The sequence below is a fragment of the Chenopodium album genome, chromosome 24 (assembly GCF_948465745.1).
Source record: "Chenopodium album chromosome 24, dcCheAlbu1.1, whole genome shotgun sequence".
Lineage (NCBI taxonomy): Eukaryota > Viridiplantae > Streptophyta > Magnoliopsida > Caryophyllales > Amaranthaceae > Chenopodium > Chenopodium album.
Window position 1 is genome coordinate 1,068,207 of NC_137857.1, and position 18,370 is coordinate 1,086,576.

The 18,370-nt window shown below is 35.3% G+C and overlaps 2 protein-coding genes and 1 pseudogene across 3 annotated transcripts; 1 reads left to right on the top strand and 2 right to left on the bottom strand.

Annotated features, from left to right (window-relative positions):
* The first annotated feature begins 1,561 nt into the window (after positions 1–1,561).
* Positions 1,562–5,405, top strand: LOC145612059 (putative clathrin assembly protein At5g57200). The gene is made up of 15 exons (XM_081667436.1): positions 1,562–1,651; positions 1,786–1,855; positions 2,225–2,322; positions 2,533–2,671; positions 2,764–2,891; positions 3,001–3,093; positions 3,371–3,421; positions 3,564–3,629; positions 3,738–3,803; positions 3,896–3,976; positions 4,078–4,155; positions 4,325–4,489; positions 4,574–4,649; positions 4,746–4,870; positions 4,980–5,405. Exons 1-15 carry the CDS (start codon positions 1,562–1,564, stop codon positions 5,403–5,405), a joined length of 1,752 nt encoding a protein of 583 aa, XP_081523562.1.
* A 1,207-nt stretch (positions 5,406–6,612) lies between these two features.
* LOC145611762 (uncharacterized) lies at positions 6,613–10,160 on the bottom strand. Its single transcript, XM_081667123.1, has 3 exons — positions 9,685–10,160; positions 7,516–7,662; positions 6,613–6,859 (listed from the first exon to the last, which is right to left on the bottom strand). The coding sequence occupies exons 1-2, from the start codon at positions 10,100–10,102 to the stop codon at positions 7,565–7,567; spliced, it is 516 nt and encodes a 171-aa protein (XP_081523249.1). The 5' UTR covers positions 10,103–10,160; the 3' UTR covers positions 6,613–6,859; positions 7,516–7,564.
* A 588-nt stretch (positions 10,161–10,748) lies between these two features.
* Positions 10,749–17,460, bottom strand: LOC145611483 (pentatricopeptide repeat-containing protein At1g80550, mitochondrial pseudogene; annotated as a pseudogene). Its single transcript, XR_014106392.1, has 3 exons — positions 15,652–17,460; positions 15,469–15,568; positions 10,749–11,156 (listed from the first exon to the last, which is right to left on the bottom strand). The product of XR_014106392.1 is annotated as a pentatricopeptide repeat-containing protein At1g80550, mitochondrial pseudogene (transcript).
* Positions 17,461–18,370: the final 910 nt, after the last annotated feature.

Below are 18,370 nucleotides of genomic sequence, written 5' to 3' on the forward strand. Positions count from 1 at the left end.
TATAATTATGCTATATAGTGATGTAATATGGGTAAAATAGTGATGTGATTTGACAATAGTAATGAAAATGAACACATTATATGATATGATATGATAATTGATTTGACAATAGTGACTATTCATTGTTAGTTTGTTACTATTCACATGTGTGTGTTGATTTGACAATAGTGACTATTCATTGTTACTATTCACATGTGTTTATTTATATGATGTGTGATGTATTATGTTGAGTACGTAGATTGATATATTTGAACAAACTATTCATGTTTGTAATGGAATTATCATATCTTATTTCATGCAAACAATCACCAACAACCCAAACTGTCCCCCAATCACCCTGCTTTAGGGTCAATCACCTCAGTTTCGATCCCGAACCTCGAAAAAAGCACAATAAGGGAAATATGGGATGTAAAAACTGGTAAAAACCCATCCCCCACTTATTCCCAACCTTTCCCCCATCTTTTGGACTATTTCAGCAAATTTTCACATTTTTCCAATTACTGCCTTTTTTCCCGTATTTTCCCATTTTGGGACTCACAAAAAATATTTTTCGGAAAAATAAAAGTGTGAAAATGTAGATTAATACCCAGTCTTTGAATTCCACCAAAAAAAAAGGGGTGTTATTATCACATTTTCACAATAGTCTATTTATAAGGAGTTAACCGTCCAAATCGATTCTCATTCCACATTATATAAGCTATAGTTATCACAAGCTAGAGAGAACTAAAAATTTCTTCAATAGTATTAGTATATAAAAAATAAACTTCTAGGTTGGCTCACTAATAAAAAGCCAAAAGCCAACCTCAACTATCCTTGACAATGAGAGATTAAATTGTATTTAATTGCTCATAAGTTCAAAGCAAAGCAATCTATACTTCTTTAATCATTAATTCATCATCACAAACTATTAAATTATATTATGTAAAGAAACCTTAATATAAAATTTACTACATATTTATATTTGTCCGGCCTCAAAGATGGCCAATTAAGGAAAAAAAAAAAAAAAGAAAAGAAAAGATTCCCAACACCAACATGCCATGATCTTTGCCAACTCCAAAGATGATCAACAAAGCATAAAATTAATTTCCCTTCCAAATATAAATAAATAAGTGAATATAAATATAAATAAATAAGTGAATGAATAAATAAATAAGTGAATGAATAAAAGGCTTATTTTGTCATTTCATCCTGATCTCAAAGGCAAAAAACAAGCAAAATCAAATCCCAATTTATCTTACATCAATTATAAAATTACTAAAATACCCCCACTTCTAGTCATCCTTCATCCATCCTTTTTGTTGCGCACAAATTGGACATATAAAGAGAGAAAATAATTAATACATGTACATGAATTGAAGAGAGAGAAAGATATGTTTGTTTCTTGTATTTTGTTTGACATTGTTATACAACCCACCTTCATTACAAAATAATCATCATCATCATCATCAAATAATATTTCTGGGTTTTTCTACAAATCTTACATTTGATAAATCATTACATTATTATTAACATACACATTATATTACATAAAACAATTATTACATAAAAAGATTGCATTTTTATGGGAACATTTCAGAGCTTTCGAAAAGCCTATGGAGCGCTTAAGGATTCTACCACCGTTGGCCTTGCAAAAGTCAACAGCGAATTCAAGGTAAAAATTTCTCATTTTTCTCCTACACATTTCGTAAATGATTTTTATGTAATGATCATAATATATAAAATGGGAAATTATTTGATTTTTTGTAAAAAAATATATATATTTTTTTAATTTTATGTTCTGTTTAGGATTTGGATATAGCTGTGGTAAAGGCGACGAATCATGTTGAGGCTCCTCCAAAGGAACGACATGTTAGAAGTGAGTTGTTCACCCGAGTTTTATTACATGCAATGATTCGAGGCATTGCCTGAGCCAAAAAATGTTTAGATCATGTTTTCGCTAGCTTAACATATGGTGATCACAATATCACATTGTTACAAAAATGTAATCTTGAGTATATGTTGACAACTTTACATGCATGTTATATTATTTGATGATGAAAGTTGGTCAAACATGGGAAATTAATTGAAGGGGATTAAATTTCTTGTTATAATTCCCACATAATTAACTTGTTGTTGGTGGTTGATGATTTGTGCATTGGTCAAATAATGCAAAATTCATGAATTTTGTGTTACAGAGTTTTGTGTATTCATTTTGATTAATTTGTTTTCTATTGTTGTTGATCAGAAGTTTTTGCTGCAACATCAGTTGTTCGGCCACGAGCAGACGTTGCTTATTGTATTCATGCATTAGCAAGGAGGTTGAACAAGACCAAAAATTGGATTGTAAAGTTTCCCTTCATTTACACTTTCAAGTATTTATATTTTTGTTCTTTTTGTTACAATCCAATGGAAAAATTTTGCATTGTACAAATTTGGAAGCTCTAGATTTCCCTGCATCATTTTGAAACATATTCCTGTAATTGTTTTTGATTTGTTGACAGACTAATTAGGAGTTGATTATGATATATTGACGCGAGCAATTGTAATGAACAGGTTGCTATAAAGGTATTAATAGTCATTCATAGGACATTGAGAGAGGGAGACCCAACATTTAGGGAGGAGCTACTGGCTTACTCACACAGAGGACATATCCTTCAAATTTCGAACTTTAAGGATGATTCAAGCCCTCTAGGTACCCTCTTTGTCCTCTACCTTCTTTACTTTCTCTTTTTCGATTATTTTACTTTAAGGATAACATCGAGGATTATGTGAATCTCAATGCAGCATGGGATTGTTCTGCTTGGGTTCGTACATATGCACTCTTCCTTGAGGAAAGGCTCGAGTGTTTTAGGGTCTTGAAGTATGATATTGAGGCAGAACGGTTGACAAGATCTTCACCAGGTGCAAGTAAGGTCAGAAGACTTAGCTTGTTTAGTATTTTTCGTTCATGTGTGTTTGCTAGAATAGAGGGAATGTCAAAAAGTGAAGAGTATTGCTAATTGTAGCTTAGTTGTTTATCAGGTACATAGTAGAACACGGCTATTGACTGCTGAGGAGCTATTGGAACAACTGCCTGCTCTTCAGCAGCTTCTGTTCCGGTTGATGGGTTGTCAGGTAAAGAATTAACTCTGTTTTAGGCTCTGATTTTTGTTAAATTTGTTACAGTTATATGTTATTCCAGAGTCTCATTACTGAACATCGTAGTTAGTTTTATTTTTTTGTGCTACTGGCCAGCCACATCCCAGGTTGTAAGGCCGAAACTTCAACTGAAGGGGTAGGGTGGGGGTAGTTTGTTCATAAGGCCTGCAGTTGGGCGCTGCTGTTGTACTTAAACATGTATCTCTGAATTTTTTCTTCTGACAAACGTTACGACTCCCTAAATCTTTGGCAGCCTGAAGGAACAGCTTGCACAAATTATCTCATACAGTATGCTCTAGCTTTGGTAAGCATATTACTTTGTTTCTGAAGCATTTCAATACATTCAGCATACAATTACAACTGCATCTGGATTGACAGAAACAGAAAGGATGTAAAACTTTCCTATAAAGCTTGATTTCACATTTTCCTACATGTTTGTGATGTAGGTGCTGAAAGAGAGCTTTAAAATATACTGCGCGATTAATGATGGTATAATTAATTTAGTGGACATGGTATGAATTTCTATCCAAGAACTTGTAAGCTGTTTTAGCTTGACAATTCCAACATTCCTTTCAAGAGTTTCCTTTCACCAACTAAACTATTTCTTCATGTATGTGTAGTTTTTCGACATGACTAAACATGATGCTGTAAAAGCACTTAACATATATAAAAGAGCTGGTCAGCAGGTATGTTGTAGTAGTTTAAAGAATGAAGCTCATTCCATCCACTTGTAAATTCTTCTTGCAACTTTTCTTTTTACCATATCCCTCTTTTACAGGCTGAATTTTTAGCTGATTTTTACGAATTCTCCAAAAGATTAGATCTAGCCAGGAACTTTCAGTTCCCAACATTACGACAGGTAATTTTCTGCAACTGGAAAGCGATTGTATCCCTTTTCTTTTGGTTTCATGTTCTCACGTTTCAACAAACTGATGGCCTGAAATTTTCCTTGATCAATAGCCACCCCCCTCATTTTTGGCCACTATGGAGGAATATGTCAAAGAAGCACCACACAGCGGTTCTGTTGCAAAGAGACTGGTGAGGATTTTTTCACCCTATAAATTTATTGTTCAAGCATCATAATACCTCGTTTCATAGTCTACTGCGAACCTACTACTCCAACTTGAAGTTCAAAGTTCCTTTCGGTTCAAGTCAAGCTATGAAGTTTCTGATAATACTTTTTGAAATCAAAACTATGCTTTAACAGGAGTATCAAGAAAAGGAAGAATCCCCACACAAAATTGAAGAACCTGAAGTCGAACAAAATCAACAAGAGGAAGAGGAATCAGAAGAGCCCGAGGAAGAGCCAGAGCTTGAGCCAGAGCCTCAACCTGAACCTCCTCCCTTGATTTCCACAGACGATGATCTTCTTGTAAGTCCATATTATGATCTTGCTTTCGCAAACTGTTCATACTTCTGAAATTCTGACTTCTCTTTGTCTGACTCTTTTCTGCAGGGTCTGCAGGAAATAAATCCAAAAGCTGCAGAATTGGAAGAAATCAATGCCTTAGCTCTTGCCATTATTCCACCAGGTAATTTCAAATATAGTTCTCTTGGATTACTGCCTTGGCCTTTTCGCTTATTTGTCACACTCGCGTGTGTATCTTCTGATTTTGGTTGCAATATAGGAGGTGAAAATCGATCTTCAGCAAGCAATGCCTTAACAGAATTCAGTGGTACATCAGGATGGGAGCTAGCCCTAGTTACAACACCCAGCAACATCAACAGTACTCCACCGACAGATACCAAATTGGTTTGTCTTCTAAACATCTACCAGTAAAATTATAGTAAAATTACCCTAGATATCATTCTGCTACTACGTGTGTTCGTTATTTATTGGTTTTATTTTTGGGAGAGTTCAGGCGGGTGGCTTTGACAGCTTATTACTCAATAGCTTATATGAAGACGAGAATGCAAGAAGACAGCTACAGATGCAGAATGCAGGATACGGGCCATATGGGATGGGAGCAGGTGCGACACAAGTACACAACCCATATGAACAACAACAGGACCCCTTTTTCATGTCAAATAGCTTCGCACCACCCACCAACGTTCAGATGGCTATGTCTCAGCAACATCAGCAGCAAATAATGATGCAACAGCAACATCAACACCAGCAACTACCGCCATCCCAGAGTATGATGATGGTGCCTTACCAAACCACTTCTCCCACTCAATACCCTCAGCAACAATCCATGGCTATGGGTGCATCTAACCCCTTTGGGGATCCATTTTCCGCTTTCCCTCAACATGCAACACCCATCCATGGGAATCACGGTCTACTTTAGACGAGTTAATGATTTTATCTCTTCAATTTTTATGGTTTCTTTTAATTTTAATTTTTTTATTTTATTTTTTTTACTATCTAGGTGCAACTTAATCAATGATGTATTCCTTCATTCTTTTTTGTGAGTAACAGAGTAAGAATATATTATCACATTTTTAAGTTTGATAACATCTTCGAAATCATATACAAAATTGTCATTCTTTTTCCGATGCAGCAAAAATCAATACAATGTTGAGTATTCTTTTTTCCAATGCAAGTTGAAGTTCCAAGTTGTTTTATGTAGATATATAAGAAGTGAAACAGCTTTGATCTTATTCACCTTATTCTTATTGCTTATTACATATGTTGGTTAAAATCAAAATATATTAGATTAGACTAGAAATTTCAGAGATCAAATCTTCATTTTATTTGCTTATGGCCATGTACATAACTTCGTATTTGTAAAAATTATGAAAATGAGATATTATTTAAAAAATATACATTAAGACGAATCTAACAAAATCCTATTAGTCTTAGATACTGATTTTTCTTGTACATTGATGTACACCTAAGGTCAACTTGTAGCCAAATCAGACATCCAACACACCAGATAAAAAAAATTCAGACTAGACTTTCGAAAACTCATACGAAAAAACTTTCTTTTAGGCTAAGAGAACAAAGTCGATCGTTTTACTTATAGCCCAAGAATGAAGGAAAACAGATTATATAGTATAACTGTTAAATAAGTACTATGTATATACTTTCATTGTATGAACAAACGAGTGTTTCAATTGCACAAAGTCCCCAATTTGGATTGTTTAAGACTGAAGGCAGGCTCAGTAAGGCAGGCAGGCTCAGATGTTTCTGCTGTGCTCCAAAGGGAAGCAGAGGTTTTACTATGCGAAAATTTGGGCCAAATCTCCAATACAGTAATTTGGTCGAAATTCCCACAATTAATGCTTGAATGTTTTAAGGTAGTTGCCAATGCAAGATGAATTTTTTTCAATGTGACTACTCCGTGGCAACAGAAAGCAATTCAAAGACCGGAACAAAAAAAATCTAAAACGTCTGCATTGGCTACCAGATAAGATGAACACAGATAAAACATAGATCCAAAACATCTGCATTGGCTACCAGATAAGAACAACACAGTTAAAACATGAACAGAACATTGGCTACTTCATAAGGTAAACATGGATGAAGTGCAGGACCAGTCAAAATAGAAATACTTTGCATAATTAGATCAAACTTGTATTATTAGGTCCTTGAGTCGATGTGCAAGAAACAAATACAAGATGAGTTTCCACAACTAACCTAGCTTTACCATATGGACATCAGAAAAGGTAAAAGTAAACTGTTTTGCTGCAGAAACTACAGGTTACATTATGTACAAATGCCAGTATACTTGGTTGCCTTCCAGAATAAATACTCTCTGATTTTCAAGTTTCCATGATCAAACCTTGCACCAGCAAAAGCCTGTAATTTTGAACAATTTCTTAGCAAGAGAATACATTACACATGCATGCAATCAACCAAGGGAAACAGGCCTTTTAAGAAATTAGAATCTACCCTCTAATTATAATCAACATAGTGCAAAATTAAGGTTTCTTAGACCAAATTCCAGCGTCAGATAAAAATTGCAACTGTTATTAGTGTCATATAATTTTTTTCTAGATTTATTTATTTATTGAAGTGTAGTAGATTATCCTTCACAGGTTCCTGCTGATATACCCAAATAAAGAGTGATAACAATCACAACAAACATGTCATGATGTCAATTGACAAAGTGTAATCAAAGACACAGGGATATTATGATAAGGGCAGATGTTTGAATACTTCAGGGAAAATAAAGCATCAAACCAGTAATATCCATATAGAGCCCCGGTATATCATTTGAAAGACATTTTTGTCAAAAACAATAAGTTGCACAGAGATACAAATAGATCGGCAACAGAAATTATCAACCCAACACATTATAATTATAATCAAAATTTTGAGGTCAAAGCTGATATCAGCACCAATATGCTGACCTTAAATTATTTGAACTTTTGAAAAACCTGCTATCATGATTGTGGGGATACCAAATCGCTTTCAGATCTACATTGAAAATATAGATACTAGTTACTGCTTACCATTAAACAACTGCAAGAGGCAAAGTAAACTGGTCATAGATGTAGATCATTACTCCTCATCCTCAGATAATGACTGCTTTCCTAAGTTGCTTGGGTCAAATACCTGCACCTCTACCTTCACAGGAGTACTATGATCTGGGACTGACCCTGTCACCAAAAAGCAAGTAGACATTTTTAATAATGAAATATCTCACTGGAAAAGAGGGCTAGCACTTTAAACTTGCATTTATTAAAAAAAAAAAAAAAAAAAAAAATCTAAAACCATTCATTCCAAACCCCTCCCCCCCCTAAGTAAAGATATGCCTTCCCTCAAAAAAAAAAAAAAAAGTAAAGATATGCCTCCTTTAAAGCTGCATATTACCATTGCTGTCTAACAATGAAGAATGGTTTATGTAAAACAGTTTGAGCCAATTATCAATTTGCAATCAATCAGTCAAATCATTTCATAAAATGCTGCTAGGTACATAAGATGCCAGGAAAATGGAAAAGGCGATGTAGCCTTATCTGCGCATGGCTAACCAATTGTAGCATTTGAAGATAGATATTTAGTCAGAAGATAGGTTCCTGAAGGTCAACGACTACAAAATAAATTGAGCAAAAACAGTCTGAAAGATAGGCTACAATTAAAATTGAACTTTTGCAGTAAGGCTCCAAGCTCAACATCTTTTTAGCTAATATCTCATGGACCCATCATTTATTTATATCAGTTCAAGACTCAAACAGAAAGAGAAAATTCATCTGCAGAGAGATTTCAGAGGACACTGAATTACTATTGTAAATGCTTCATGAACCACCTTTTGTTGTAGCATCAGAAAGAGATGGAACAGAAACAGGGAACTTACTATCACACATTTTGACCTCTCAATCAACTCTTGACTTCCGGAACTGTTAGAAGTAGGGTTTCTCATCGACGACTTATCAAGACACTTCATACATTTTGAAAACAAGTAACAAAATGTTTAAAAATTACTACCAAGACTATCAAAGTACATAAAGTTTACTGGCTTATGGCAATGAGATGGACTTATTAGGAAAACTGCCTGAAAAAGGGTAAATACACATTTAGAATGTACTCTCAAATTGAACAAGGGGAGGGGGGAGGGGATGTGTAGTAAAAGCCAGGTTCTAGTCAAGGAAACTCTTCCTAGATTCTTTAGCATTAGAATTTCAAGAGTAGAAGACCCAAATGAATTGTTACCACTGCAACAAATAAAAGCTCAGAAAATTAAACTCGCAAAATAATACCATACTTCAGCCATTTACAAATGACTTATACCAATATTTCTCTTCTTCTTACAGTGAGATAGTAGATAACCAGTTTGAGTTGCTTCTTAAACCTCTGTCCTCAAACTCAGGGCATAATCAAACTGTTATAGTTTGCCAACTTGCCATCATTAAAATTCTGGTTATACTCGACTCAATTAAAGACTGTCAATAAAAATTGTCACTAATGATCACCACTTTCCAAACACTTGTTCCGAGTCTTCTGACATGAAGCGACCTTTTTGCTCAAAAACTCAAAGAATTCCCTTCAACCAAACCAAACATATAGTCTCTTCATAACAATCTAATCATCAAATCGGCCCTCCATTTCATAAGCTTCTTTTGTTATCTTATTAGTACCATTTGGTGTATAATGAGTTCACTGGGAGGATCATCTTCCCACCATTCTCCACTAATTAGCTCAAACCACTAGAAAAAGACATTATCACAGCACGATTTAAAAGCCATTTCCACACTCTTGCCATCAATCAATCAAGGAGCCAACCTTTTCTGATCGCGATATCGTAAACAAAACACAATGCATCAAATGCAACAAGTAAGCTACTCTAGCCTTACATTAGTGACCCTAAACCTTTAAGGATGTCCAATTTTGTCAATAAATTAATGGTACTACTCACCATTTCCCCCAATTTCCCAACTAAGCTCAAACCCAATCTTCCCTAAATTATCAATCATGATATCGAATCGAATCAAACCCATCCACCATTCCAATTCACACCCTTCACAACCCTAAGCAATTAAACCAAACCCCAACAGATTCAACAACACAGAAATGATCATATAAACCCATTTAAAGTTTCAAACTCTTCACCAATCTATTATACCATAGTAATTAAAAATGAAATACTGTACAATATAATCAAAAAAATAAAGCAAAATACTGACCTTCAAAGAAGAAAGAAGAAGAAGGCCAACCACAAGCAGAGGAGAGAGAAAGAGATTCCTCTTCAGTCAAAGGATTAGTAAGCCTTTCGACAATCTCAACAATGTTATCAGAGGTTCGTTTAGGTGGGACCCAGTAAGAAGAACCAGGACGAAGAGGGAGCCAATCAGGTGCAAGCCGTCGCACGAAGATACCATGAATAGCATCTTCAAGCTTCTTCAACCCAATAACTTCGATTTCTCCGCCATCTGAGGCAGAATCGAGGTCGACTTCGATGAGGCGGGCTTTAGTGGAGAGGTGGTTTCTGGGGTTGCTGAAAATTGGGGAAAAGAGAGAATTTGGGATGAGTTTTAGTGTGGAGGAGGTGGTTGAAGAGGAGGAGAAGAGGGTTGTGAGGGATTGAGAGAATCGATACGCCATTGATGAAGATGAGAGAGAAAATGATGAAATGGGGAAGAAGAGAAGAGAAGAGGAGAGAAGAAGGGGAGTTTGTTTATAGGAGGGTGTTATTGCACGGGGTTTTTATTTTCGCACGGGCTTCACCGACTTATTGTTAGAGTTGGTTCGGATGATATTTTTAGGTAGCGTTACTTGCAATGAGCTAACAAGATTTTACGGGGTTTGGATATTTTATGTACGGAGTACTTTATATACCGTAGATGTAAATATCAATTTCGATGGATTAGGCATTGTGATTTTAAAAGTGATGCATCTAAATAAAACGGATGAAGGTTGGTGAGAGCTAAGCCTGTTTTGAGCTGTTTAAGCTGAGTTTTTTTTTTTTTTTGCTGAAATTAAACATTATGTATATCTATATCTTGTTTCTGCTGAAGTTGATCTTCATATTTTTACAATTCATGTATGGGAATGTGATTCGATGTAAGTTTCTACCCGATGTTACATATACTACCTCCGTTTCATAATATTTGCAACGATTAAACATTTTTTCTCTCTACTTTATGTCAAATCGTTGCAAATAATATGAAACAAAGGTAGTATCTCTTATGAAAACCTTACAATTCAAAACATGCCTACAAAGTTGTAAATCAATATAATGGTCAATTATTCGTTACTTAGGGATAAACAATGTATTTTTAATCAATAATTAGGTTTTTAACACAAGTTACAATATTAGCACAGCACAATGTAGATTTTACTAATGCTTATAAATCAAGATATAGGAAATATGACAACAATAAACAAGGGAGCCTAATTGCATGTCCCTAACTGGCTATTTGAATCAGAAATTACTGTTTTTAAATCAACTTTAAGTTTTTCACTGAGGAGATATGATGAACTGATGATCACCAAGCAGCCTTCTGTGAATATTGCTGATTTTGTTGCCAATAGAAAAGGAATGTTGATCAATTTGCTAATTTTGTAGGCAACTTCATACTTGTCTGCAGTAATTTCCTGTCATTTTTGCATTATGGCTGATTTAGGGTACTCAATAATCGTCCATTGATCTGCAGGGCTGTATCATAGCAGTCATATAATAAGATTAAGAAAGATAATCAGGTTAAGAGCACAAGATTCAATTTAGAAGAGTGACAAAAGAAACAAACTTAGCCCAAAAGCACTAAGTGAAATTCTGTTAACCATTCAAGAAACTTGGATAATGCATTGGGTACATCTGGTGGACATTAACTAAAAATCTGATTAGTTCCAGGTCATAACAGCAGTGAAGCACTCTCTTATCAGCAGAATCAGATATATTGCTATTAAATACTCCGTATGTACAAAGTAACAAATATAAAGGGGCAGAACTTAAACTCTAAGCCAATTTGTTAAGACAGTCCTCCAAAAGTCCCAAGATAAAGGATCACTGGGTCAGATTAATTGTTATGTTAATAGGCTAGGTCAGTAAGGTCACCCACACTCCCAAATACACCTATGGGACGAAAGATTATAGCGACACGCCAATTTTCAATGTGCAACACATGAATTTGCAATTATTTCATCAAAATTTCCAAGTAAAACATCAAAAGCAATTAGGTAAATAAGCAACATCGCTGTTAACACTAATCCTGTACTCAGAAAACCAAAATATAACTTATCTTCCCACATGTTTAATACATCCTCAAATAGGAAAGTAAAACCATAAAACAAGGAAAAGAATCAACTAATTCTACCAAAATAAGGAAACTTATCTATGATGCAGTTACCAAAATCAAACCAAAAATGTGTCAAAGGCACGTTTTAGACACAGTTCAATGCACCGCTTCAGGTTTTCCCGGGTATAGAGTAAATTCTGTTGCAGCTTAGGTAAAATCGTGTGCAAGTTAACTATGCACACATCAGCCATGTGCACACAACTCCCAAATTAACCAAAAATGGTTTCAGAAGGCTAAAATCAACGACACTCTTTGTCTAAGGCATTCCTAGCAATGCTCTGGCATCAACAATGAGGCAAAAGAGTATTTTTGACAGTAGAGGTAAAACGGGAAAAAAATGAAATTTGTTTTACATATACAATGAACGAGAACCAATAATAACAACAATAACCAAAGGCGACAACAACAACCACCACCACAATAACCAAAGACGACAACAACAACCACCACTTTAGTCCCAAAATGATTTGGGGTCGACTAACATGAGTCGACATAAGGAATTGTATGATATAAAGACACAGAATAGCAAAACCATTATTTAAAAGAGTTTGAAAAAAGGTGAGTAAACGAAAGAGTATTTAAGAAAAATTAAGAGAGTTTATAAACAGAATCAAGAATAAAATTCAAGAAAGTTTTAAAAGAGTGGTGAAAACATTCAAGTTGAAAACATAAAGGTTTGAGAATTCTTTAGCAAAGAAAAACAATACAATTCATGTCAGTTCATAAAACACTGGTGGGCTAAAATAAAAAATTAAAAACGAAAATCAATTCAAAAAGTATATATAATCACGACATGTTGACGTGATTTAACTCCCTCCACACCGCCCAATCTAACACCATATTTTCCTCAATCCCCAAAGCACTCATGTCACTCTCAATCACCCTCTTCCAATTAGGTCTTCCGCTACCTCTTGCGATCCCAAGTTCCCAACACTTTGCAATTCTTCAAGCCTCCTTACCGGAGCGTCACTTGGTCTCCTTCTTAGATGGCCAAACCATCTTAAGCGATTGTCCCTCATCTTGTACACAATCGATGTAACCCCTACTGTCTTCCTTATTATCTCATTCCTTAACTGCTCATTTCTTGTATGACCACACATCCATCACAACATACGCATCTCCGCCACATTCGTCTTATGCACATGGCAATGCTTTATAGCCCAACATTTTATACCATACCACAATGACCAAAGACATTGTCCAAAAATCTCAAACTCATATCTCCTCATATATCACATTTACAAGGCCCTTAAAAAATGGACAAATCCATTAATAATGCACATATCCTTAAAATTTAAAAGTACTACCCCCGTCCAGCAAGTGGTCCTTTTAACTGCTACCCGAACATGAATTTTATTATGGAAGGAAGCAAACTTTCCACATTCTGTAGGTAGACTAAACCTGATCAACTTAGCAGCTGAAATAAGGTTGTGACAAAACTTTTATGCGTTTTAAAATATAAAGATGTTAACAGATCATGGACAAGCGATGGGTAAAATGTATATGTTCTTCTAAAATTTAGGAAAGGATTATCTAGCATCTGGTGGTCCACTGGTCCCTAAGAAGTGCTTCCTGCGCTGAGACATATACTCGTAATCATGTGATTTTAAGGCCAAGATATATGCTCAGGATGAGTCTGTGGTATAGACTCAGCACTAAAGAAGGTCTCCAGAATATAATCAGAGACGTGTTTGAACATGGTAAACTGGAATTAAAAATCTAATTTAAAAAATTATAACTGTTCAGAAATGGCAGAAGCAAGAGAACATGGCTGCCTGAGTAGGTGACCCACAGGTGGGGCCTGAGATCAAGTAGTGGTTTTTGGTGCTGTCTAGTTATGTCTGGATTACGGAGTATCTATAATGAAGAAGATGGAGCTGAAAAAATCCCTACTAAGTCATTTAAAAGACATTTCCTGAGAAAAATAATTACTTTGGGTAGTCGGTGTAAAACAATTGTTAGGTAGATGTGACTCACTCTTGATATTTTGACTTCTTGACCCTACTTCTTTGCTTGGAAAGAAAAATATAATTAGTGTTTTATGATAGGAACTCATTTCATATTTCAACTTCTAACAATTCAAAACTCTGTTTTAAGATAATTTTACGATGAATACAACAAATTTGTAGCCATTGCAATCTTTTAATCATACACATTTTTCTTTTTATCCAAGCCATAACTATTTATACATTTAACCGACTACATCATCTCCATTTCTTCATAAATTTAAGCATTCTCAACCCATGCCATGTTATTAGGCTTATTGCTAACTTGTTGTAAACCTACAATATTCGTTTCCTAATTTTTTTTTTTTGAAATCAAGCTAGCACTTCATTAATTAAGGGACGTATCCAACGAAACGTACAGAGCTAGATCTTGGGGATAATGGTTTTCCAAATTTGTTCAACACCGAACGGTACAAGCTTAGCGAGAGAATGGACAACACTATTGCTATCTCGTTTAACATGAGACCAAATAACCGAAACAAAAGTCATACACAAGGCTAAAGTATCACCTAAAACCGAATCAATATCAGAGGCATTAACAGTTCCTTTCGAGAGTCTATCCACCACCAGCTTGGAATCTAGAGTAATCTCCCTTACCCACACTTCCTTCCTAGTTTCCTATGTTATGTAATGTTTTAGTGTAATTTTTATTACGATTGATTATTAATTCATTTACTCAGATGTATGAATGCTAATGATTTAGACCAAATACGTAAACACCTTAATTAAAAGATTACAATGGCAACACATTTGTTGTAGCCATTGTAAAATTATCCTTTAACGAACATAAAAATTTAGAAGTAAAAAGAGGGGAAAAAAATGAGTTCCTACTTCCTATTACAATTATCAAGCAATTATCTCTTTCCAAAGCAAAAGAGTGGTGTCAAGATTTCAAATGATGATATCACCTCGTAATGAAATTGGTGTTGACTGGATGTCCTACCAATTTAGGTTTCAAAATTGAGAATCAAAATCAGAATTGAATAGATTCCTTAAAAAGTTTTGGTTTCAATTCCTAACCCTTGAATTTTGCTCACCCAAGTCACAACTACCAAACAGTTGTCTCACATCCACTAATCCAAAATCAGTATTGCTTCACACTATAAATATGGTCACAAAAATGACTTTAACTCAGCACAAGATTTTTTCAGATGTATAAAAATGAGTTGACTTCCATGTACCTTCTTCACTTGAGACTTGAGAGCGCCAAGTCAGTCATTATCATTTGATGAGGGTAAATTTCAATTTGAAACAGTCAAATTGGAGAAAGTTACGACTTTTAAAAAAAAGAAAATTGTAGTATGAATATCATTTCAGTGATTTAGAATCCTGTATAGAATGGCCGCATCGCCATGCTACGGAAGCGTTTTTTAAGCATAGCAAGCGGTGGGGGGGGATCGGTCTGTTGGGGTGTCAATGATAGTGCCCCACATGAGGTGACAGTGTACTTCTCAATGTTAACCGAGGAAGGAGGAGGGATTTTTATTCATTTTCTTTGATTGAACCAAATAACCCCTTAGCATAATTCTAATGAGTGTAATATACATAGTTACCAAAATCAGTCTCTTTGACGGTTAAACTATCAACAACTTTAAATAAAATCGTTAAGATAGCTGTTTATTAAATTTTCAATATATATAGGGGTACAAAGCAAGATATAACATACCTCCACTTCGTCACTTTATGCTGTTAAAACACAAAATCTTAGACAACTCACTCCATATTCCAAGAATTTCCCTGAAGCTGCTATAGATGCAATGGTGGCACTAAAAGTCAAATAGTATATGTGTTAGTCAAATCGACAGTATTAAAATTCCATGACAATAAATAGTAGTAGAAAGATACTCACCTGCAGGGATTAGTGACATAAGTCATATTAGATTCAGTCCTTTCACAATCCCTTCCACTTTTGCACTCAGCTAATACAGAGCTTCTCCAGAAAATTTTGTTTTCATTGTTCAGGTTCCCATTAATATGTCACTTTGCAGACTACTTGGATGACTTCTCCAAGAAAAATAAATTAAAATCAAACTAGGAAGAACCATGGGTGCAAGCCTCTCAGTAAACACACGTTAAGAGTTCCTTTAGCAGCCATCAAGCACTCATGTCATTATTACATAAACAAGCCATTATCATCCAGACTGATAAACACATCAACAAGTCACAGTGCGGAAGATCAGTATTCTTCAAACAGATTCCTCTAACAAGTCAGAGCATCATAGCTCAACATCACCGGACTTGTCATTTGCTGCATTTGTTCCTAATTCGACCCTAGGCTTAGCAGAAAGCCCTTTGGCCAGCATCTCTTCATCATACTGCCTTGCATTATCCACCATACCCTTTTGCAACAAAGCATCAATCAATGCATTGTAAGCAGCCTCATTGGGACTACAACCAAGTTCTTTCATCTTATCCCAAACAATATAAACAGGGCGAAGAAATCCCCACCTCCCAAATTTTCTCATAAGCATCACATAAGTATCCATCCTCGGAGTAACCCCACTTTCTAACATCTTCTCAAACAACCTTATCATCTCCTTTGGCCTAACAAGACAGCGGAAAAAACAGTGGTAGGTAATCACATCGGGTTCACAACCCATTTTGCGCATCTGATAAAGCATACCATATGCCTCTTTCATCCTCCCATTGTCACACAAAAGCTTAAGAACAGTATTATATGTGACCACATTAGGCTGACATCCTAACTCTTTCATTTCTCTAAGCATACGAATTGAGAAATCAACTCCCTCTTTAAGACCAATAGCATGAATAACCGTATTATACGCTACAACATCCAGTTGCATCCTCTTCCTCCTCATATCCTTATACATTTTCAGAGCTTTCCACGGCTTCCCACACTTACATTGCACATCCATATAAATCGAATACGTCACCAAATCTTTCTGAACCCCTTTCTTATCCATCTCCTCCCAAAACTCCCTACACTTACCCCACCACCCCATCTTTGCATACCCTCGAAGCATCATATTACAAACTTTCGTTTCACTCACAAATTTAACAAACGATTGCCTCTTCACCCACAAATCTTCTGCTTCAATCACATGTTTATACTCACAAAGTGCATCAATCAAATTACAAAAAGATGTATCATCCTTCAAATTAAACTCTCCTAATCTATCATACATATCAATTGCTTCATTAACATAATGAGCAGATATATAACGCTTAAACATTATACGAAAAGTAGTATAATTAGGCATAGAAAATGGATGTTTTCGCATGATTTCAATAAATTCCCAACATTTATCAAATTCAAAAAACTTACCCAGAATATCAATCATAGAATTGTAAGTTTCTGTATTATGCTGGAACCCACAATTGGTTTCAACCCAGTTGAAAAATTCAAGTGCCCGATTAAAATCATTGTTGTAAGATGATAGAGTTTCACAAACAGTGATGAAATCCAGAGGTTTTGGGGAAGATGGGGTGTTAAAATTAGGGTTTTTGGAGATGGGTTTTGGTGGATTAGCAGTAATTTGATGAAAAAAGTGGGATTTGACATAGCAGGTATTGGGGATGGAATGAATTAGATGCTCTTGCAAAGTGTTGGAAACAAGAAAGAGATTTGATAACAGGGTTTTGGGTCTCTTCATTCCTGATTATCAAGAAGTTTGCTTCAGCATGAGAGCCTGCAGGAGTAAGGGGAATAGTGATAGTGTCGAGTTTATAACGTTTATGATTGAGTCATTGACTCATTGAGTGCCATGTTACTTGGACCAGGATACTCATGTCCGACACGGGTACGTGTTCAAGTGTCCGACTCGGCTATTTTGTGAAAAAAATTCTATGATTTTGAACTAAAATTAAGTTTTCAAGTATTAAGAGTCCGGCACGGGTTCTTGAGGTAAAATGAAGAGTCCGAGTAACATAGATTGAGCATGTTTAGAAGTGTGGGGTAATAGGGTAAAGTAGTAAAAATGATATGCTAAAAATAGAGTAAAGTAATTGCGAGTCTGAACTTTTTTTTACACCCTAAATAGAAAAGTAAATCGAACTTTTGGGATCGAAGGAAAGTACTCATATATTGTTTTCCATTTCGTGTTGTAGGAGACTTTTGGTTGAATTATGTGAGAAAAGATGAAAGAACTTGTAGAGTCCAGAAAGTGGACACATTGGCCAACAAAATAAGGATGTTTCTAAGAGCTAAGATATGCCTCTCTCCCTCTCAATTTCATAATCATTCAGAGGAGGAAACAATCTTGAAATTGTTGCATATGACCTCTAAGAACACCAATGTACTTGAAGGGCTGTATTATTGGGGCAATTAACTTTTTGTTTGGGGCTTTCTGGTTTAGTTCTGCTATTCAGGTGAGGTAATGAGTTACTAGCAGTAGCAGAAGAGAAGTTTCATAAATATTAATATGCAATTTGGTTGTGTGTATCAAGTCTCCTTTTCAAGCACCATCATCCCAAATTTTGTAGATGAGTTATACATGTTTCTAAAGGAGTTGCAGCAATTTTCAAAGATTTGTCTTATGGAGCAAGGCCTTTTTGCTCATCCCAAATTCTCAATAAATGTTGAAGATTAAACAGAACTTTAAGATTCT

What these genes read in the sequence shown, in the direction of transcription:
- LOC145612059 (XM_081667436.1), top strand. Translation starts at nt 1,562, where the DNA reads ATGGGAACATTTCAGAGCTTTCGAAAAGCCTATGGAGCGCTTAAGGAT. An exon ending in ACAAGACCAAAAATTGGATT is followed by an intron (nt 2,323 to 2,532) that starts GTAAAGTTTCCC and finishes TGTAATGAACAG; the next exon opens with GTTGCTATAAAGGTATTAAT. An exon ending in ATAAAAGAGCTGGTCAGCAG is followed by an intron (nt 3,804 to 3,895) that starts GTATGTTGTAGT and finishes CCTCTTTTACAG; the next exon opens with GCTGAATTTTTAGCTGATTT.
- LOC145611762 (XM_081667123.1), bottom strand. Translation starts at nt 10,102, where the DNA reads ATGGCGTATCGATTCTCTCAATCCCTCACAACCCTCTTCTCCTCCTCT. An exon ending in TTCTTCTTTCTTCTTTGAAG is followed by an intron (nt 7,663 to 9,684) that starts GTCAGTATTTTG and finishes TTTTGGTGACAG; the next exon opens with GGTCAGTCCCAGATCATAGT.